The sequence below is a fragment of the Schistocerca nitens genome, chromosome 5, assembly GCF_023898315.1.
Source record: "Schistocerca nitens isolate TAMUIC-IGC-003100 chromosome 5, iqSchNite1.1, whole genome shotgun sequence".
NCBI classification, from domain to species: domain Eukaryota; kingdom Metazoa; phylum Arthropoda; class Insecta; order Orthoptera; family Acrididae; genus Schistocerca; species Schistocerca nitens.
Window position 1 is genome coordinate 712,330,299 of NC_064618.1, and position 23,626 is coordinate 712,353,924.

Below are 23,626 nucleotides of genomic sequence, written 5' to 3' on the forward strand. Positions count from 1 at the left end.
CATGCGGCTGCATTCCCGAAACCTAATGGAGCATCGATTACACTAATTTATCAAAAATCAGAAGAAAAAATTATTATATGTACAATAGTACAGCGTTGTTGTTGTTACACATGCCCCTGTTTCCAGTAAATTTCACTAAGTGCAAATTTGATGGGAACACTAAATTTTATATTTATACAGTGGTTCTGAATCTTTGTGTGAATATCCCATCAAAAAAAATTTTATACCACAAACTTCCTTTCACTCACAGTATATAGGTCTATAATTTTTTTAATATATCAAGAACATTTACCTATCATTTACTTAAGTGCCTTTGGCACAGTCCAACCTCCTATCACAACATTATTTAAGTAGCAAATTACTCATTATTATTAAACTTCTCAAAAAATTAAATTCAAAAGCTGAAACACAAACACTTGCCTACAAAGCATATACAAATACCTATATACACTATAAAACAATTTGTTGCTGCTTGCATTGAATGGCAGTCCATTTCCTTATTTACTAATAAACACACAATAATATTTAGAAAAATCACTACATCTATTTGCTGCCTATGATTCATATTTGGGCAGTCCATTTCGCATCATTTTATCACATATCCTGTACCACACTTACAATTCTCCTTTGACTATTTATCTGCCTTCTTTGGTGTATGGCAGTCCGTTATATTATGACTCATATGCTGCCCACTTTGTTTTTTGGCAGTCCCATCTTTTATCTGGCTTGCATCATTTGCTTTTTCTTTTCGACCCTTTTCTCCATACCTCTTTACATTTATAGTACATTTGGTAATCTGAAACTCACATAACTACATTAGCACACTGACATTGGTATACATACATTTACAAAGATTTGTTACTTTTGGAATAAAATAGTTTCAGCAAAGGATACAGCACATTTACTGCAAATTGCTCTCTGAGTGTACTTAGGTCACTCACTCGTAGGAACATACAGTTTCAGGTCCATCACATTTCTTACACCTAAAGGTCTTTTGGATTTTGGGTAGATCAGGTAGTAAGCATTATCGTGTGGAATGTTCTGTATTATATACGGTCCATTATAAATATATTTAAATTTGGAAATTTCATGGTTCAGTTCACTAGACTTTTCGTGGGTTTTTAAAAGAACATAATCCCCAGTTTTAAATTTTGAAACTTTCAGATTTTTATCATGTCTTTTAGATCTAGATTCAGCTTTTTGCTTTGCCCTTTTTCTGACTAATTCTTTCTTTTGACTCAGCCCCAAGCTTGTGCAAGGCGGAAACTCTAGTTTTTCCTCAATTAAACTTTTACTTCTGCTGCCTAACAAAATTTCTTCCGGTGGGAACCCAGTAGTTTCATGATGTAAGGTGTTCATGACATTCTCAAAGTCCGATATAAAATTGCCCCAGACTCTAAATCATGCCCCTTCCTGTTTTTTCCACAACGCACCTTGGTCGACTGTGACATCGTCCCAAGATACGTTCCTAACCTGTGAACCATTTATATCTGGTGGATTTTCCGGTTTCTGGAGTTCAAAGTCTTTACTTACTTGAACTCTTTGCAAAATAAACACTGAGTCGTCCGGTGGCTCCTTTTTTCTTTGTTCAGTCTCAACATCTGGATTTTGTTTTGAAACTTCGCCATCATTAGGTACAATATCGCAATTAGCTGTATTCCCATTATTTTCACTAGTACCGAAATACTCGTCATCTGAACCATCGTCAGAATCCGACGATTCTGGATCGCTTTCAGGTTCTAACATAAAAGCTTTTCTGAGACAGGCACTAAGTTCTCCCTCTGTATTTTCGTCAGGCTTTGGTTTTAATTCACTATCCTCTTTTGACAAAACGGCCTCATTATCAGTTTTATTCACATCCACTGTTACTTCATATTTAGTGTAATCCTCGTGGACTTCAATTACTCTTGGGTAATTACCTGCCCCTTCCCCACGGTGCCTTTCGGTAGCAGCTTGTACTGTTGGCAGATTGTTAACAGAAGTTACTTCCTCGTCAATGCTTAGGATTTCATCCTCCAATTCCTTTCTATCTTTAACCTTCGTCCTATCGGCAGCACGCGTACTTTGCGCGGCGTTATTTACTCTCTCCTCTTCAAATTTGGGCCACGTCACCTTATCGACGTCCCTACTATTTCCTTTATCACTAATTAACTTCCTTGCCTCATACTCCTTCTTAAAATCCTCCCACTCACACTGCTTGAGGCCCTTGTACAGATCGTCGATCTGCACACGCCAATCAGTTACTTCTGCTAATTCATTCTCGCCATTTACTTTATTGCTAACACTGCTAACCGCACCTCTCTGTGTATCCACTGTTTCATCTACTATTTCCTTCGCCACGGAATTATCACTCGTAATGTATTCACCAGTTCTTACGGCTATGTTCTTACCTAATACTGCCGCATTGCTAGCGGCTTCTCTCTGAACAGCTGTTCTGCCAGGCTGGGCCGTTGCCCTCTGATGCTCCACTCGCCTGTTAACAAGTATCGCCCTGCGTGGCGAAGATGACTCATCCGCGCTTGCACCCGACGCTTGTTTCGCAACAACCCGTTGCGTCGTTCCACGCCTGTCTCTAACCTGTCTCACAATTTTACTGTCAGTCCAGTAACATTTCTTAAATCGGGGCCGGTATATACTGTCCGCTTCCGTTTGGCCCGCAACGTTCGCGGAAGTCAGTTTCCCGCGTCGTTATTATTTTGCGCGGTGTACCCTCTACTGCGACCTGGATGACTCCCTCTTCCTCTGCCTCTACCTCTCTGTATCATATTGACGCGATACCCATCGCCGTCATTTCTCTCGTCATTATTGCGATTATTTCTGTTACCAAAATTCTGATAATTGGCACGACTTTCGCGCCAATGGTCTTCGTCTTCGACCCTTTCGAGAAACGCTTGGAAGCTGCGATGATTGCTTCCCACATATCTCTTTGAATCTTCTGGAAGCTTTTTATATAGCTCCCATATGATTACAGAATCGGATCTTCTCTCTCTTAAGGGGCTCCGGAACGCCCTATACTTGCAATGTTAAAATAACGCTTATAAATTACATCTTTCCTCACAAAGTATTTGAGGTAGGAAGTTGAACTTTTTACAGATTATTTATTGGAATATGGGCTACAACTTAACACAGGGATTTTACAAAATTTTAGTTCAGTTATTAAAGATGATTTTTTTTCAATTGTAATGAAAATTTACAACATTTTTTTGCAATTTTTTATTTATATATTCAAAAATATACAGTTTTTTGGAAAAAGGGTCTGTTAAATTATGCAGAAGGTACTGTGTAACATTTACTGAAAGTTTGAAACAAATATGTTTGGAAGATCCTTAGAAAACATGTAATTAGTATGAGAAAATAAAAGTTTTGGGAATCGAGCGACAAAGATTGGATTAACTTTTTAGTGCATTCCAGGTCCATAGGATGGATTATCTTCATCCTCTGCAAACTCCTCCTCCAGCTTCCTCTTGTTCCTCCTCCTGTTTACTCTTGCTTGTATTTCTAGACTCTTTACAGCCCTGTCTGCAGCCCGAAGGCGTTCCTTGTCTAAAGCAAGCATCGCTCGTACCATGTTAGAACCTATCTTCATTCCCATATTTCTAAATACCTTTGGCTTTCCAACATTTCTCCTTTTCTTAAAAGCCTTCAGAGGATTTCTAATAACTTTACTTTTACTCATTATTATACTTCAACAAAACAGAGACTCAAGAAACAGAATTAATTACGAATATTTTCGAGATAACGACAGAGTAAATAAACATGAAACAATCGACAATCACACCAGCGATATATATTGAACCATCACAGGTTAGCCACAACACATACTTTATCTCACATCACTAAAATGTACCTGATGAACACGGACGTTAATAATAACACCATTTGACAGCAGTTTAACAGCGCCACAGTGGGTCACGCCCATGCAGAACACATTTAAAAAAAAATTTAAAAATAGTTGTAGTCATCGGAATTGAATAAATTATATATCTATTAAAAGGTAATAGTCTGCAGATTCAGAAAACGCAAAAAAGTAAAAATTGAGCTTTTCATGATTTTGAGCCTTTCCGGAGCCCCTTAAATGTGTCAATTTTCGGTACCAATATTCGCAGAAATCTTTCAAAGAATTCCTGCCCCTGTTATGAAGTTTGGCCATGATAAACTCGCGCCACAAATGATCCTGTTTTTGTTCGGACCAATATTCTTCCGCAAACTTTTGTTTAAATTCTTCGAACGTCATTTGTTCCGTATTCAAATTAATTCCCCAGCGCTTAGCGTCACCTGCTAAGGCGCTAATTACTACGTTTATCTTTCCTGACCAGACAAGTGTTCAGGAAACATCCTCTCACAATTATTTATGAAATCCAACGGATGCCATCCGTTATGTTTCTTGGCGGGATCGAAGCGCTCCTCACCTTCCAACAGCTTCGTAAGTGGCGTACCATTACAGACAACACCAGGCCTATTTTTGATTTTACTCTCGAGATCGAAAATTTTGCCTTGAATTTTCGATGTATTTTGTTCACACTTTTGTACACATCCAGTAACTATTTCGCCTAAATCTCTTTCAGTGTCTGAAACTGCCTTTTTCAACCGTGAGATTCCGTGTTGACATTCGTTTACGATCTCAGTTTTAAGACCGAAAACTTTTTCGTCTACTTTTGTTTCAACTAGAGGCTCTACTTTCTCTTGGATGTTGAGAATTTCAACATCAAACCTACTGTTAATGTTGTCAATTTCCCCCTGCATAGTATCCATATTTTTATTAATTGTGTCAATTTCAAATTTCATAGTATTTACAACAGAGCTTAAATTACCCACTTTTTGTTCTACCTGTTCTATTTGTTTACTAATTTTAATTCCTTGTTCTTCGACCTGTGCTTTAAGCTAATCATTCTGCGTTTTGAGCTGATTACTTTGTGTTTTGAGCTGCTGATCAACGTGTGTTTTAAGCTGATCATTCTGCGTTTTGAGCTGCTGATTACCGTGTATTTTAAGCTGATCATTTTGTGTTTTGAGCTGCTCGGCAACGTGTGTTTTAAGCTGATTATTCTGTCCTGCAATTTGTTTGGTTAATTGTTCAAATAAATCGTTCATGCTTAAAATTTTCACAGTGTTTTGTTCTACGGAATCTGTGTGTTCCGATCCTACTTCAAAAGTTTCTTTCGGTTCTTTCTTTATCTGTGGTGAATCAAACTTGTCAGTGGATTCGTTCACGTACCCAGTATCATCTACAAAGTCGTCCTCTACTTCCTGTTTTATTCCTTGCTGTGTTCTAGGCAATCTCGACATTTCAATCTGTTCGTTAACATGTTCGTGATATTGTATGCACGCCAAATGACTTCCGCTAACGCCATCTGTTATTTGGCCGCTTAAACTCCTGCTATTGCCATGCGCATCTTCCATTACCCCCGGCACATCTACCGTGTCTACTTTCCTGTCCATACTGAATGCAAATTACACCCCTCCACCGTACTTGACGTTCACTACTATTTACTTTAGTAAATATTATTGCAATACGTGCCACTGAACATCCACTGTTCGGTATTCACATTAATTTGTGACCTACAACAACTGGATGTCCTGTCACCGGGAGCCACTTGTAACGCTGCGCTAGTGCACACGATACTCATTAAAGCCTGTACTATGGTAAGTTGACGGGCTTCACCTTATAAGAAAGGATTTTGGTATATATGTTGACCGCGTGTACCTGAATGCAGGCAAATCAGACTTACACCCACTCAGTAAAAACAATGATACGTCAAGCAAGTACGAAATGAAACTACACGTCAGGACGGACAAGAAACAACACAGAAGATGCTACCAATTTGTTAATAATACGGTCGCAAGCCTAATTAGGCATTATCTGAGTTTCTTCCCTGTACAAGTTGATGTACGTGCATGCAAAACAACACGTAATAACACTGCATAATATGGTAAATTTTAGAACCAGAAAATCTACTGAACTGATAATTTCACTTTCTGTACCAATATGGATAAACCATAAATACATAACATTACACTCTAATATTTACTACAAAACTTCGTACTGTCCATTGATCTGATTAAAATCGGGCATAGGTTACCCTAGAAATAGCACTTTCGAAACACACACACAATGTCAATTATGATAAAGGTAAAACACTGATAAATTTTGGTTTTTATATTGGCTTTAACTTTGCTGGTCTAATCAGTTTAGAACACTTCAGAATTTAAATGAATAAAAAAAGGGGGTGGGTACCCTGAAACTGTTGTGATCACTGTATTAAAACAATGAACTATTAAAATCATTAAGCACTCAAGATTTCCAATATATGAGTTACTACTCTTTTTATCTTATTTCCTGCTCATTTAAAATACCATTATATCTGCCTCAAAATAATTAAACTTCATTACTAATTCAATTTCAAAATTATCTTCCAACTTTGTCAGACCTGTTATTCGTCTATTATTTCATTAACAACAAAGTTCTTTAAACATCATTCTAACATAGCTAGGTCTGCAGGTAATTATTATTAACATAAACTTTAAATCTTCATTTCGGGACACTCGGATTGCACAACATTTGGAAAGGACCCTGGCTAGGTTAGTAGTGAGGATAATTAAATGATAGGACAGTTCTGGTAGAATTTAAGTTGTTATTGAACAGTATGGAACAAAAGTAACACTGGTCCACACGAATACAGTACTAAAAGTTTCAACCTGTTCATATCGATGCGGCGGTTGGCAGGCGGCGAGATGGCGAGGCACAGAGCACACATACAATCACAGCAATGGCTCTTGATGTATCGGCACTTTGCTTCTTCTTAGCGTCGCAATACTTTTCCATTTAGTGCCTATGGAATTTTGCCATGCTGTATGGGCGTCGGAACGGCACATCCGAGGCTCAATGAAACCACGTCTTCCAGGAGAGCCTCCTCATCCAGAACGTGTTGCTCAGACCAAGGCCCAACTCCGACTACTACTGCTGAGCCCGTTATGCCGTGCAGTGCCCGTGTGCATTTTCCCGCGCTCGCCTGCCATCCACCTTTTACCGCTCCCCTACAGACAGGGTATTCACCAGAGGTTTTGCATTCTACATATCCTAATACATTGCCTACGTATGGACCAGACGCACAATTACAACTTCTTACAGTAGTTTCAACGTTTCTTACACTTCAATTCTGTTATAACATTGCTTGAAATTTGACATAAATATTAATATTCACATTGAAAGTTGTTTATAGTTTCCTTAACATAATGGCATGAAACAAAAAAGAAATGAAATCAGAACATCGATTACACTAATTTATCAAAAATCAGAAGAAAAAATTATTATATGTACAATAGTACAGCGATGTTGTTGTTACATCCCCGGGGATTTTCTCTGCCTCGTGATGACTGGGTGTTGTGTGATGTCCTTAGGTTAGTTAGGTTTAAGTAGTTCTAAGTTCTAGGCGACTGATGGCCATAGATGTTAAGTCCCATAGTGCTCAGAGTCATTTGTACCTCAGGTGATCTAAACAGGGGTTAGGAAGCAAGTATTTTACAACTTTTATTTTTACACGGTTTAATGAATACTGTTCATGGAGTAGAACAGACCCGCACATAACGTACTTAAATAATTCTGTCTGGAATATTGCTTAAGGCTTTTCTTGAAGCCTGTCCCCGCCCTAGACGTTATTATTAAACGCTTTCTTGAAGCCCCTCCCAACCTTGACATTACTGATAAAATTAAAACCCGTTAGAAGCATTTGACGAATAGATAAAACGGGATCTCCCTAAGACAAAATAACGAGTTTTTGGTGCGGAGAGAGTAAAATAAGCTCTTCAAAACGAGCGCAGTTGCACATCATCACCAATAAAACTTACCATAATATCAGCTGAAGATGATGTGTGCTCGGCCGTAAGGAATACTGAACTAGTTAGAACCCTATACAAGTAGCCAAGAGGATAACAGCATTGGCCGTGGTATCCGAAAACCCAGCGGAATAGAGCTAGAGAATGTGGGGCTAGTGTACCGAACGGCGAAGCGTGAAAGAAGGATATGTGCTGCACATAAAATAAATTACAATTTAAATCAGCAAGTCATATAAAACATGGACGAAGCGGGAATAAAAACTAATACAGTTAATCCCGTATGCTACAAACTAGTAATATTTTTTTTATTAATATAAACTTTGTAATATTCCACGAAATGTGAGAACCAATGAAGAATTTATAAACAGTAAAAGCTTTCACTTGCAGCGAGATACGTTGTCGAACATTAGAACAATGGGCTATTTCCATAGGTATTCAAAATTTTATAAAACATTCCTATGCCTCCGTTCTGTCTGGGTGTTCATGGAGATTTTTGTAAGGCTCGGAAAATCGCTATCTCTTTTGAAATATTAAGGTTGTTACCCTTATTTTCCAAATATACAATCTGCATACTCTCGTTTATGTCCCTGATCTTGTCTCCTGTGTCGGTAAATGCGCACTTAGTGCTGATCTTGAATTCACGCAATAGGAATTGAAAAACATTCAGCAGTTTGGCCTATATATTTGGCGTCACATTGCTAACAAGAGATGCGGTAGACACCCGATAACTTAAACATATCACGAAGCATACTTTCCTTGTGTCTAAATTTTTTTGCCGTAGTCCTTAGGAATATAATAAGCCGGGGATGTGTTTTATGAATTTAGGCATTTGCCTATTCTATCAGAATTACCTCCAAAGAAAGGAATCCTGTGGTACTTTTTTTCTAGAGGAATCTAGATTATTGGTTGTGATAGATCTGACGGTCTTCGGATGAAAGTTGTACCGCACTGCGATTCCTATTTTACGCGTATTGGTGCGTACATACGAATTCGTACGCTTTGAAGGGCTGATTCAACTTTCTCTGCATCAAAGACTCATTTTATTTTGCTTTAGGGACACATTGTTTCATCTGTTCGACAGACGTTTCTGGCGCGTTTTAATTTTATCGTGACGGGGAGAAGCTTCAAGAAAGCGTTTAATAATGCCACAGACACAATTATGTGAATACGTAATGCACGAGTCTGGTCTACTCTATGTAACAGTGTCCACTCAATCTGCGTAAAAAGAAGAAATTGTAAAATACTTCCTTTCAAATCCCTGTTTAGATTACCTGAGGATGCGCCTAAACTGACGTGAAACTGCTCATGGTTTTAATAAACTTTCTACAGTTGGGGCGGTGTCTGTTGCCTTCATATAGAAATCTTTTAATCAAATTAAATATATTGCGCAAATATTAATTAATGAAACATGGATGATATTTTGACTATTACTGTGATGATGGAATGTTACCACTGAATTGGTGATTTTCTGTGACACTGATTTCATTAACGTTTCATAAAAATGTAATAGTCATATCACCTGAAAACTACGTTGTTCCTAATGAAAGACTTGTTCTTGTAACGGGCAAGTATTCTATATAAATCAGGTGCTCTACTTCAGTAAGTATTCGCAAATAATACGAGGTTTGTTACAAAAGTATCCTACCTTTATTTTTTTGTGAACAACTGAAGGAGTTGAAACTAGCGCGCTTGCATGTCTCGACGTTGAACCTTCTATGGACAGGAGTGAATTTTTTCCCGCCTGCCGATAGCGTCGGTTGCTGGCAAGCAGCAGTTGAATGAAGTTGAATGAAGTAATGTGCAGTGCTTGGGTCGGTATTACATTATAAGGGAAATGACGGAATAATTGGAGCAGCGCTACTGCATCAACTTTTGCCAGAAACTGTGCGACAGCTGGCTGGAAACCGTTCGGAAGATTAAGACGACTTTCCGTGACGATGCTATGGGCGTCACACAGAATAAGGTTCAACCGGTGTAAGGACGGCTGCACATCGGTGGAGCGCGAGCCACGCTCCTGTCGGCCATCAACATGCCCAAATGGCCAGTTCATTCACAAAGTGAACGCTTCTACATCTACATCTACATCTACATCTACATCTACATCTACATGGTTACTCTGCAATTCACTCTTAAGTGCCTCGCAGAGGGTTCATTGAACCATTTTCATACTACTTCTCTACCATTCCACTCTCGAATGGATCGTGGGAAAAAGGAACACCTAAATCTTTCCATTCGAGCTCTGATTTCTCTTATTTTATTATGATGATAATTTCTCCCTACATAGGTGGGTGTCAACAAAATATTTTCGCATTCGGAAGAGAAAGTTGGTGATTGAAATTTCGTAAATAGATCTCGAAGCAAAGAAAACCGCCTTTGTTTCAGTGACTGCCACCCCAACTCACGTATCATATCAGTGACACCCTCACCACTATTGCGCGATAACATTAAATGAGCTAAAATTCTTTGCAGTTTTTCGACGTCCTCCGTCAATCCTACCTGGTAATGATCCCATACCGCGCAGCGATATTCCAGCAGAGGACGAACAAGATTAATACAGGCTGTCTCTTTAGTGGGTCTGTCGCATCTTCTAAGTGTTCTGCCAACAAAGCGCAGTCTTCGTTTCGCCTTCCCCACAATATTATCTATTTAAGTTGCTCGTAATTGTAATTCCTAGGTATTTAGTCGAACTGACAGCCCTTAGATTTGTGCGATTTATCGTATACTCAAAATTTATCGGATTTCTTTTACTACCCATATGGATGACCTCGCACTTTTCTTTGTTTAGTGCCAATTGCCACTTTTCGCACCATACAGAAATTTTCTCTAGATCATTTTGTAATTGGAATTGATCGTCTGATGATTTTACTAGACGGTAAATGACAGCGTCATCTGCAAAACAATCTAAGGGGGCTGCTCAAATTTTTCATTTATGTAAATCAGGAACAGCAGAGTGCCTCTGACACTACCTTGTGGAACGCCAGATATCACTACTCGATGATTTACCGTCCATCACTACCAACTGCAACCTCTCTGAGAGGGAATCACGAACCGTCACAGTTGAGATGATCTCCATATGCAGGCAATTTGATTAATAGACGCTTGTGAGGAATCGGCATCAAACCCCTTCTGGAAATCTAGGGATATGGAGTCGATCTGAGATCCCTTGTCGACAGCACTCATTACTTCATGGGAATAAAGAGCTAGCCGTGTTGCACAAGAACGATATTTTCTGAATCCGTGTTGGTTATGTATCAATAAGTCTATTTCTTCAAGGTGATTCATAATGTTCGAGTACAGTGTGCGAGGTCCGGGGTGGAGAAGAGTTTCTACCTCTTTAATTCAGACGAACTTTTCATGAGAACGAGACATGCACTCGATACCCTCCTTATCTACGAACTAATTAATATGAGCACAACAGTAATGGAAGGAAATGGTGGTGAACTCTGCTAGTTGGTAAAATAAGGAGTGCACGCTCAAAATAATTTAATAAAAATCGTAATCTACATAAAAAAGAGAACTTTAACATAATAAAAACAGGAAATGGGATTCTGCCTATATCTACGAAATGATATGCGGATTAAATATTACAATGGGATTTATTATACATTAGAACATAAATGCACATGATTGTCGATACACACAGTAGGTTAAAGGATAGGGTGTACTTAAATATTATGAGAATAAGAGTTGGCTCGAGAACAAGGGGCTCCTACTCTCTGTGATGCAATAGATTGACGATAATGACTGGAGGTCCTAATGAATCAAACATTAATCTCCCGACTATATAGCAGTATCGCAATTAGTAGTGATAGCTCAAATAGGATCACGCAGAGAAACAAGGTGGACTTGTAGCAAAGCGAGCGCGCGTGGTGCTGAGTGATTCAGTATAAAATTGATAAGGTCCTACAATGCCGGAGCCGCAAAATACTGTACCAGTACTGAAATCTGCAGCACATCATCGGTAGGCAGCGTCATGATGATGTAGACGCCGACTTCTGCCGTGCAGCAACTCTGTGTCAACCCCTGGCCCCGAAGGCTGTCTGAGAATTCTAAGTTCTTCCGAAAAAGAACGACCAAGTCCCAAGACCGTCCGACTCCAAGGAAGATCAGATCCCAGAATCCACTGCCCAGGCAACCAAGCGCGAAGCCAACATTGCTCTACTCCCTACTCTCCTCGAAAACCGCGAATCAGCATTCAGTTCTGATTCCAGAATTCCCCCACACTGTCTCAGAACATCATTCGCGCCAATAGCGACCGTTCCCTCCAATTTCGAGCAGGGCTTTATGATGTCAACTAGCCTCAGTTTAAGTTGACCAATGATGCCTCTGCTATTCAGCTGAGGGCACTGAACTTGCCGTTTGACCGGCTACTAAAACAACCTGCCTAGACCACCAGCCATCCGGCGCCAGATAGTCGCACCCAGTAGGTCACGGTCCACAAGTATTCTCAGAATCAAGAGGACAATGCAGTCAGTCAGTGCCAGGAATCTTCGTTCCGGACGCACCAGAACGGTAAACACATAAACTGCGGCGACACTCAGACGTCTTGCAGGTCGTTTCTCCCTGCATACAATAGGCGAAACTCGACCGACGTCAGTCGTTCCGCCAGGCGCTTAAACCTATTGTACGAACCCCTCAGAATTCAGGGAAGTGCAGCCCCAAACCGAAAATGCCGTGTGCTACGTCCTCCGATGCTTACCTCGCACAGGCCACCCGGGGTAGTAGCCCAACATGTATAGGAATCAAGTGAAAAGTATTTTTTGCGCTCTCAGTCCAAATTCTCTCATTACAATAATCTTATTCGGTCTATTACTACCGTGCAATGACATAGAACATTAATACAATTGATGAAAATGAGGGGAGACATACAAAAGAGGGCATGGAACCTCTCATTACCCCCCAGTCACTTTAGATTATTTTTGGTAGTGGTTGACTCACTTGACAAAGGCAGTGTGTCAATCACTCAAATAGAATTGGTCTGAAAATTTCCAAAGTGTCACTACAAATTAGGAGATTAAAATGGAAACTGATGATAAAATGAAAGGTGGAAAGTTCTCTTATGACATTGCCAACATCTTACTCACATTGACGAATAAGTCACACGCTACACAGTTTCACCTTCAGGGAGCCCACTGTCATACGTGGACATATTCGCACAGTCATACAAATGTTGAACACATGCCAGAAGGCCAAGTTCGAAGCTGCAGTAAAATGTTGACCTAATGGAACTGCAAGCTTCTCATTAAGATAACATTTAAGAATTAGCTACTGGTACCCAACTCAAACACACACATACTTCTGCATCAAGCCGAATAGACAAACAATATTTCTATGCTTCATGGTTGAAACATTTAACCACACTCACGCCATTTCCCTGAAGAGAAAGGATGATAATTTTTCACAATGACTGATTGACTAATGGTCCATTCACCATTAACCAGAATTGCAGGTATCCTGCACACATACAGAAACAAAAATACCCTCGTGTAACTGTAGCATATAATTGTGTATAACATTTTGTAACTATTGACACATACACTAGAAATTTGTGCACATAGTGACAATTGACAGGCATGAACATAAGTGAGATAGAGCGATATAGTGAACACAGAAAAGATAGAAATTTTGTAAGTATACCTGTGTGATCGAAGATTATGTAACATAGTGAGCAACACCCAAAAAAATTGTTCCAAACTGACATTATGATAGGGAACAAGGATATCTTTAACATGAACATGTATATCTAAAAAAGAAGACTGGAAGCTATAAAACAAAACAATATACATGTAGCTGACATTGTATTTACATTTTCTAGTGTCTGAAATAAAGTTTGGGGCAAAAAAAATGTTTCCACTAAAGGCACGAATATTACTGTGCTAACGAAGTTATCTGAGCAAAAAAATAGAAAAAAAGACAGTTGACCATAACATCCTTCACACACTAACATCACACAACGAATCACTCAACACACGAACATAACCGCACTTGTCTGTGGAGCAGGATGGTGGTTCCTGGCGTGGAGAAAGGGGCTCCTGGTGGGAGGAGTGCGACTAGTGGTGTGGGCCACCAATCTAATGTTTCTCGGAACCAGGCACGGCATCCAGAAGTAGCTCCAGTCATACTCTCTGTACTGGCGTTGTCCGTCGACAAGCTCGTGGGTTGGTACGACAGCCTATTGTTGATGTGCAGTACAGTGCTGTACAATGGCAAGCGCATGTACAGGCTCTGATTCTGTTGAGAACCGCAAGATTCAGGACAGAGCCATAGGAGAGGTAGTAGGCTGTCCAAAGACAGTAACACTCGGTCTTATCTAGACCGAAAAATTGCAGTACAGGATACTACTCTTAGAATGACTCCAACAATCAAGGAGTCATCTGATGGATGTTGAAACAAGGATATCAACGTGGCCGATTGCTCGGAACTGCTCTCTGTAGGAGATGAGATGTTGTTGTTGTTGTCGTCTTCAGTCCTGAGACTGGTTTGAAGCAGCTCTCCATGCTACTCTATCCTGTGCAATCTTCTTCATCTCCCAGTACTTACTGCAACCTACATCCTTCTGAATCTGCTTAGTGTATTCATCTCTTGGTCTCCCTCTACGATTTTTACCCTCCACGCTGCCCTCCAATACTAAATTTGTGATCCCTTGATGCCTCAAAACATGTCCTACCAACCGGTCCCTTCTTCTTGTCAAGTTGTGCCACAAACTCCTCTTCTCCCCAATTCTATTCAATACCTCCTCATTAGTTATGTGATCTACCCATCTAATCTTCAGCATTCTTCTGTAGCACCACATTTCGAAAGCTTCTATTCTCTTCTTGTCTAAACTATTTATCGTCCATGTTTCACTTCCATACATGCCTACACTCCATACAAATACTTTCAGAAACGACTTCCTGACACTTAAATCTATACTCGATGTTAATAAATTTCTCTTGCCGGCCGCGGTGGTCTCGTGGTTCTAGGCGCTCAGTCCGGAACCGCGGGACTGCAACGGTCGCAGGTTCGAATCCTGCCTCGGGCATGGATGTGTGTGATGTCCTTAGGTTAGTTAGGTTTAAGTAGTTCTAAGTTCTAGAGGACTGATGACCACAGATGTTAAGTCCCATAGTGCTCAGAGCCATTTGAACCATTTGAACAAATTTCTCTTCTTCAGAAACGCTTTTCTTGCCAATGCCAGTCTACATTTTATATCCTCTCTACTTCGACCATCATCAGTTATTTTGCTCCCCAAATAGCAAAACTCCTTTACTACTTAAAGTGTCTCATTTCCGGATCTAATTCCCTCAGCATCACTAGACTTAATTCGACTACATTCCATTATCCTTGTTTTGCTTTTGTTGATGTTCATCTTATATCCTCCTTTCAAGACACTGTCCATTCCGTTCAACTGGTCTTGCAAGTCCTTTGCTGTCCCTCACAGAATTACAGTGTCATCGGCGAACCTCAACGATTTTATTTCTTCTCCATGGACTTTAACTCCTACTCCGAACTTTTCCTTTGTTTCCTTTACTGCTTGCTCAATATACAGATTGAATAACATCGGGGAGAGGCTACAACCCTGTCTCACTCCCTTCCCAAACACTGCTTCCCTTTCATGCCCCTCGACTCTTATAACTGCCATCTGGTTTCTGTACAAATTGTAAATATCCTTTCGCTCTCTGAATTTTACCCCTGCCACCTTCAAAATTTGAAAGAGAGTATTCCAGTCAACATTGTCAAAAGCTTTCTCTAAGTCTACAAATGCTAGAAACGTAGGTTTGCCTTTCCTTATTCTTAAGTCGTAGGGTCAGTATTGCCTCACGTGTTCCAACATTTCTGCGGAATCCAAACTGATCTTCGCCGAGGTCGGCTTCTACCAGTTTTTCCATTCGTCTGTAAAGAATTCGCGTTAGTATTAGGAGATGAGATAATCACGACAAACTGCAGTCCAGCAATACCCAGTAGAGAACTGCTTTGGGCGTGCAGTCCGGCCTATTATAGTGAGTTATGCGAACTCGTGCAGGAACTGTAAACGGCGTCTGTGATAAGTGCGGCTCAAGAGATCTCTCCGACGCTTCGTGCAGCCGTTGTTAGAGCACGCCCTCGTCGTCCGGCACCTCTTCTACAGTGGAAGCCCCTTTTCTGTGTCACTGCTGAGCGGCGCCGTGCTGTCTCCCCGGCCAGCCGCCAATGGGGTCGCCTGTCCCGGTGGGATTCCGGGGTTGTGTCCGCTCTCAGCTGACCCAGAACTGTCCGCCAGGTGAGCCGGCGCCTTACTTTCACTGCACTGAATAGGTAGGCGGGGGAGAAGGGGGGATGCGTCGTGACTGACAGCCTCCTCCCTCAGGTGTTTCCCTGCGGCTGGGCCCTCATTTACCCCACATCGCCCACCTTGTAGCGCCAGTTCTCGTCCAGCAGCCACTCGCTGTTCCCAGTACCTGCACAATACTTGTCCTTTTATAAAGTGTGCCTCCCCAAAACGTTTTACAAAAACAGCATTCAGAATTCATAAAGATTGTATTTTGTACATTCAATAAAAAAAATAATAAAAATGTATATTTACATGAATAGAACTGTTACACTAATACAAAAGAAAATTCTTACACTCTGCTGAGAGACTTTATAATTAATGCTTATTCTAAAGAATAGTGACTTAACCTATGAGCCCATTGTTAATACCAGGGTATATGTAATTATTGATTCATTAAGCTAAAGAGAAGCTGAAGTACGCTGCCCATAACTCTAAAATACTATATGTAATCCCAATATGGTATACCCGTCACTGGAGCATGCTCCCAACTACTTCCCTAACTACGCTAACTATGCTATCTGCAGGCGCCACTGCACGTCCCCCCCCCCACCCACCCCCCACCCCCATCTCTGATCTCAGAGGCCTCGATCTATCCCTGAAACTGCTCAAAATATGGAGGCCGCACACAAATACACAATGAACACATATTAGACGAGATAAAATTAGCTGCAATGACCTTAGTAATGGAAATTAATAAAAATACTATATGTAACTAATCGGCTACACCTGTTTACCATACATACTCCCCCATCCTGCCCTGCTGAGACAACTCGATGGATGTTGCTGTCTCTGGCGTGGCCGATACGCTGAGTTGGTCGTTACTCATCTGAGATGTAATTGAATATACTGAAATTTACGGTGGAAATTTTACACAAAGAGAACACGGCAGACTGTGCAAGCTACAATGCAAAGACCGTAAACAAAGACTGTAAACAAGTTCTTATAAATATCATACTTTTGGACTTCTCTTGTGTGCTAGGTCTCACACTAAGACACCAATTACCGGACTTGTTGAGGAATTCCATACCTTCTGTATTACACCGCTCATGCGATAAATCCCGACGACCGCACATGTTCTGAGACGTGACTTACCATCGTACGAGAAACTCGGTACACTCCAGAAAGCTTGAGCCCAGCAGCAGCGGGATGGGTGTTCACAATGACCACCTTTGTATATCCGCCTCCAAACCATAAGAGTATGGTGCAACGCGCTGTGGCGTGCCCAACTCGCCAACGAAAAAAAAAGGCTCACTGAAAATAGGTGGAACACTGCAACTGTGTGCCCATGACCCCAGTGACAAATACCGCGAAAACAAACAAATGGTTCTAGGCGCTACAGTCTGGAACCGCGCGACCGCTACGGTCGCAGGTTCGAATCCTGACTCGGGCATGGATGTGTGTGATGTCCTTAGTTAGGTTTAAGTAGCTTTAAGTTCTGGGGGACTGATGACCACAGAAGTTAAGTCCCATAGTGCTCAGAGCCATTTGAACAAACAAATGGTGCAACGCTCTAAGGCGTGCCCAGAAAACTGTCGATATGCATCCAGTAGCCCTTCTTCAACAAAGACACAGTAATAGGTATGGTGTGAAGAAAAACGCACATGAAGATCAAGTCTGTATTACCAATGACTCGGAAGATTGGTGGCTCCCCCATGTAACGGAAAGTCCGGAAAAGTGAGGTAGACCGACACTTTGCTTTCTGAGTTAACCAGTATCGCGCAAGATCATTTGTCGCTTCGTAGCCCCTACAAGTTACACATGTACATGTTAAAGAATATAAAATAAAAACTAATTACCACACTTAATGTCTAATGTGTACACAACAGAAAGAGGTTTTCTAACCCAGTCTATTTTACAAATGTTTCCCTTTTCTTTCACACACAGGCAACACCTTTTTTTCCAATACGAAAACAACGTTTTGGCGCTCCTTACATTTCAACGTATGTTAACGGCTCTGTCCGAGTATTTGTGCTGATTTTCCCCGAGCCGAATCCGCACGGTCCTGGCTTCAACCTCGCCCTCCATTTCTGTTTCTGTGATTGGAACTCGGGTTAGGACCACGAATTTCGATTGACTCATCATGCTGTTCATCTGAATCTCTGCGCCTCCAGCTCGTGTCGTACTGGCGGATATCGTTTTGTCCTGCAAGTTACTCTGCCATCCAGAATTTTGTATCCCATAATTCTGCCTCCAGGATATTCCATCACGCTCATCCCTCCTGTCATTGTTGTTGTTATTGCACGGTGCTCCACGAAAGTCGCCATTGTAATGGTTATATTGCCCTTTCCTTCGATCATGTGCCGCTTCTTTTCCAAAAATTAGCTCCAACTCGCTCAGAATGTTTCCGTATTCGCTCCGTACTTTCCTACAAGTGCTTGCTGGTAGCTGCTTGGCAGTTTCGCGGAACAGAACTTAATTATTTCAGCATCACTATGTGGCACATCAAGAAACTGATTCTTTTTCGAAAATTAGCTCCAACTCGCGCAGAAGACTTTTGAATGTTTCCATATTCGCTCCGTACTTTCCTGCAAGTGCTTACTGGTAGCTGCTTGGCAGTTTCGCAGAACAGAACTTAATTATTTCAGCATGACTATGTGGCAAATCAAGAAACTGATTCTTTTTCAAAAATTAGCTCCAACTCGCGGAGAAGGATTTTGAATGTTTCCGTATTCGCTCCGTACTTTCCTACAAGTGCTTGCTGGTAGTTGCTTGGCAGTTTCGCGGAACAGATCTTAATTATTTCAGCATCACTATGTGGCACATCAAGAAACTGATTCTTTTTCAAAAATTAGCTCCAACTCGCGCAGAAGGCTTTTGAATGTTTCCATATTCGCTCCGTACTTTCCTACAAGTGCTTACTGGTAGCTGCCTGGCAGTTTTGCGGAACAGAACTTAATTATTTCACCATCACTTTGTGGCACATCAAGAAACTGATTCTTTTCAATGAAAGCCTCAAAGAGCTTCGTGGAGCTCTTGTATCCTGACGCCTCCAGATCTGGACACAAAATTATTTCCTATTTTATACGGTCTTGCATTTCGCGCGACCAATACGTTCCGAGAAACGCGTCGGTGAATTCTTGGTACGTTCGGCATGTACCCGCAACACCGCGCATTTTCTCAGCTGCTGTGCCCTCGATGTGGGCGCAGATAAATTCTAATTTTGCTGTCAGTGGCCAAGATGTTGGTTGCGTGTTAGAAAATTCTGACAGCCAAATTTTTGGGTGAAGTGAGCCTCCATTTTCTCAGAAATTTTGGAATTTGAGGACCGATAGAAAGTGTTTGTAATCAAACTCTGGTTCCTCTTGCACATTTCTTTTGGTCCTAAAGTGCGCGTCATTTATGACGGCGGCCGAGTTTAGGTTCGTTCTGCGCATCTGACGTCAAAAAACACAGTCAGCCAATGAACAGAGAACGACGTTGCCAGAGCTCGACTGCAGTGCAGAGCACGGACGAGTGTCTTCAGTGTTAGAAACGTTCAGTCATAAATAAAACAATTGAACAAAAGCAACGTCTTGATAGCAGACTTTCTTTTATAGAAAGTTTGGAAAAAGCATTCTTTATACCAATTGCTTCATATTCTCTTAAGTAATTAAACCAAACAAGCAATAAGCCTCCTAATTCAGGCGATAGCAAGGAAAGGTGTTTGTATCATTCTCACTAACCGCTTTTTCACAATAAAGAACAGCGGTAATTGTTTATTTAAAAAAAATGGTTCAAATGGCTCTGAGCACTATGGGACTCAACTGCTGTGGTCATTAGTCCCCTAGAACTTAGAACTACTTAAACCTAACTAACCTAAGGACATCACACACATCCATGCCCAAGGCAGGATTCGAACCTGCGACCGTAGCAGTCGCACGGTTCCTGACTGCGCGCCTAGAACCACGAGACCACCGCGGCCGGCGTTTATTTCCTATTGTACTTCGACGAAACGTGAGTAATTCATAATCATACCAGCAGGGTTTGTCGGTATTTTGCTTTAAAGTACTCCGGGAGATATATTGAATTACGAGCTGTGTTAGCGTAATGGTTAAAGTGTATCGCTGCTTCAATCCTTGATCGGTGTTTAATATTTTCGTTATTTAAACACAATATCGAAGTGTCTTACTTCATGTATTTTATTCGTTTGAATGTAATATTTTGAAATTTCTAGTGGCAACTAAAATCCACCATACGGAAAGTATATGCTATGGACTTTTACCTCTTCAGAATTTCGTGCAATGGTTTACTACATCTAATGCTGCACAATAAGTGCATTGAACATCTAAACAAAATTAAGTCATTTATGGGGGGGGAGGTATCAGTCAAGAAGATGTGTAAAAATCAAATTTTGGGGCCAAATAGTTTTTGTGAAATCGAATGATAAAGTGTGTCAAAGCAGTCGAAACACCATGCGTCTGCACAAGCGAGCAGTGCAATGATGACAAAATCGCGCTCATCGCGGAATGCGGGGAGCACGTCTCTGTAGCAGCGAAAGGGTTAATGCGGCCGTGGTGGCTTTACTTCATTAACTGTGCGCTCCCCCCTAAACGTAAGTTTGCGAACTATACTATGGCGCTGCTTCTCTTGGCGCGTACAACTGGCAACGCAGCAATCTCCCGCGTCTGGGCGGGCATGCGCGAACCGCCAAGATAAAAGAATTGAACTATAGCATCAAACGCACCCGTCCGTTCGACTCGAGCTGACATCTCCTGGTGCATGCTGTGACCACATAGTTCTGCTTCAAAATGATGCTGGAACTGAGCGTTAGTTGTTGCGGTCGGGCTGTAATTTTGCATCGGTTCGCTCCCTGGGCTGCTGTGCGCGCTTCGTAGTCCACTACCTTGAGCCGAGCCGGTGCACGGTGGGCCGCCGTCCGGTGCCACACTTCCATGTCTGCCGGTCGTCGCCTCTGGACGCGATGTACCAATTTGTACTTGGCGTTCTTCTACGCTTTCCAACCTCTGAATGGTACCCGCAAAGCGTTCTTCAACGCTTTCCATTCTTTGCCTTGTACTCGCAAGTGCTTCCTTCCCCTGGGCTTTTATTGCATCAGTTCCTACCGCATTGACGTGTCCAATTCGCCTAGTGTTTCTTGCACGGTTATTTGCGACTTTTGCAAATGTTTTAGATCCAGCTGCTTCAACCCTCGCTAACTCTGCTTCCTTCTTGCCTTCAACTGCCCTTTTCTACGCCTCGACACTCCTCTTACCGACCTTCGCTATTTCACTCTTCACTTCGTTCACAACCGCAAGTACCTTATTCTCTACTTCATCCATTCTCGTTACTAGGCTCTGCTTTATGTCCTTTACCACCCCCAAAATCTCTAATAATAAATCCTTCGGCTGACAAGGCCCGTCTTCACCAATTGGTAATGTTACTCTAGACCAGGGCTTAACAACTGGCCGGTTTTGAGCGCGAGTACTCGCGTCTGCTCAGGCCCGTGCTCGCGAGCAGGTGCAAGTTCGCGGAGTAGGGAGGGAGGGGAGGGAGGGGAAATGCGCGCGCACGTTTGAATAGGGCCGGAGCGTGCCTATTGAATTCGCGCCGACTGTGTAACGTTTAAAGTACTACGATCAGCTCTAACAGTAACTTCGCTGGTTAAGAATCATGTCAAGTCGCCGTTGTGTAACCCCAACCATGCTTTCGCAGTTAAACCCCCACTGGGAGGAATTGTATATGTTTACAGAAAAAGATGGTGTTGCAAAATGTTTAGCATGTCACAAAACGCTGAATTCTTTTAGGAAATTTAATTTGCAGCGACATTATATGTCGTACCACGCGAAAGACTACGGAAGAGGAAAATGTGATGGACCAGATCGTGCACGGGAAGTTATTAAACTTAAAAGGAAGCTATCCGAAGAAGATCTGGACGACAAAGAAAAATTAACTGAGGCAGCTCTCAGAGTGAGCTACAAAATTGCTTTGCTTTTAGCAAAATCCCTGCGCCCCTTCACTGATGGCGATTTAATAAAAGAATGTTTGGGAGTTGCAGCGGAACATTTGTGTCCATCTCAAGTTGAACAGTTTCGGATTGTGCCATTATCTAACATGACCATTATGCGTCGCATACAGGACATGGCAGACGACGTCCATAGCCATCTTGCAAATATCTGTAAAGATTTTATGGCGTATTCTCTAGCTCTGGACGAAAGTGTTGATATCACTGGAACAGCGCAGCTTGCCATATTTATTAGAGGTGTTAATAGAGATCTTCAGGTGAGGGAGGAGCTCCTCGATGTAGTAGCCATGAAGAACACTACAACCGGAGGTGATATTTTAAGTAGTGTTGAAGAAAGTGTTGAAAATATAGGATTGTCGTGGAATTCTTTAGTTTCAGTGTCTACAGACGGTGCACTAACGATGACAGGGAACAAATCAGGATTCGTTGCGCTGTTGAAGAAGAAAATGCAAAAACTGACCGTGCCGAATAATATAAGGGGCGTTCAGTGTGTGATCCACCAGGAAAACTTATGTGCAAAGAGTATCACTCTAAAAAATGTGATGAGTGTTGTTGTTCGTACAACCAATTATATAAGGAAGCATGGGCTACAACACAGGCAATTTAAAAGCTTTGTTGAGGATGTAGAAAGCCAGTATGGTAGCCTGCCTTATTACAGCGAGGTCCGCTGAGTTAGTTGTGGCGAATTATTAAATCGATTTTTTTCCCTAATAGATGAGATAAATATGTTAATGGAAATAAATAACATGTGTGTTCCTGAATTGAAAGAGCCTTCATGGAACTGTGATCTCGTGTCCTTAGCAGATTTAACTAGCCATCTGAATGCTTTGAACATTTCACTACAAGGTAAGGATCTGCTAATTACTCATTTCATAGATCGAATACGAGCTTTTAAAATGAAATTTACACTTTGGGTGAGTCAGCTGGAAACAGAAAATCTAGCTCATTTTCCTAAATTATCATCCATGCAAGATGTTCACAAAGACTGTGAACGTTATTCACATAGTTTAGTTGCCTATAAGGAAGAATTTGATCAACGCTTTCAAGATCTGACAGCACTAGACAGTGATTTTGATCTGTTCTCCTCTCCATATTCAGCGAATATTGAAGAGATTCGTCCTGAGCTGCAACTAGAAATTATTGACCTGCAGTGTGACAGAGAATACAGAGACAAATTTCAGAACAAGAAAAACATTTTGGAATTCTACAGACACTTCCCTCAGGATAGATTTCCTCGTTTGCACAAACTGGCGGCTACAATAATATCAATGTTCGGTTACACGTATGTTTGTGAACAACTGTTCTCTGCAATGAAATGTAACAAGACGCGCCTGAGAAACGCATTGTCTGATCGAAATTTAAACCGCTCGCTGCGCCTACAATGCGCAAGAACATTACTTCGAACATAGACGCAATTGTAAAGGGCAAAAAGTACAAGCTAACCGAGAATCCCACACTTCAGTGACACCTTTTATTGTGTAACAGTTCACAAATTAATACGAATGTAGATGCATACACTAAGTAAAATTATGTGGCACGTGTACATTCTCCTTTATTTGTTT

The 23,626-nt window shown here is 41.4% G+C and overlaps 1 protein-coding gene across 1 annotated transcript in view; it reads left to right on the top strand.

The window, feature by feature from the left end:
• Positions 1-16,076, top strand: part of LOC126260673 (trithorax group protein osa-like) — a 32,217-nt gene extending 16,141 nt beyond the window's left edge. Inside the window, exon 2 of the mRNA XM_049958010.1 lies at positions 15,897-16,076. Within this exon, the coding sequence (XP_049813967.1) occupies positions 15,897-16,076 (180 nt within the window). The remainder of the gene's footprint in view (positions 1-15,896) is intronic.
• The last annotated feature ends 7,550 nt before the right edge of the window (positions 16,077-23,626 follow it).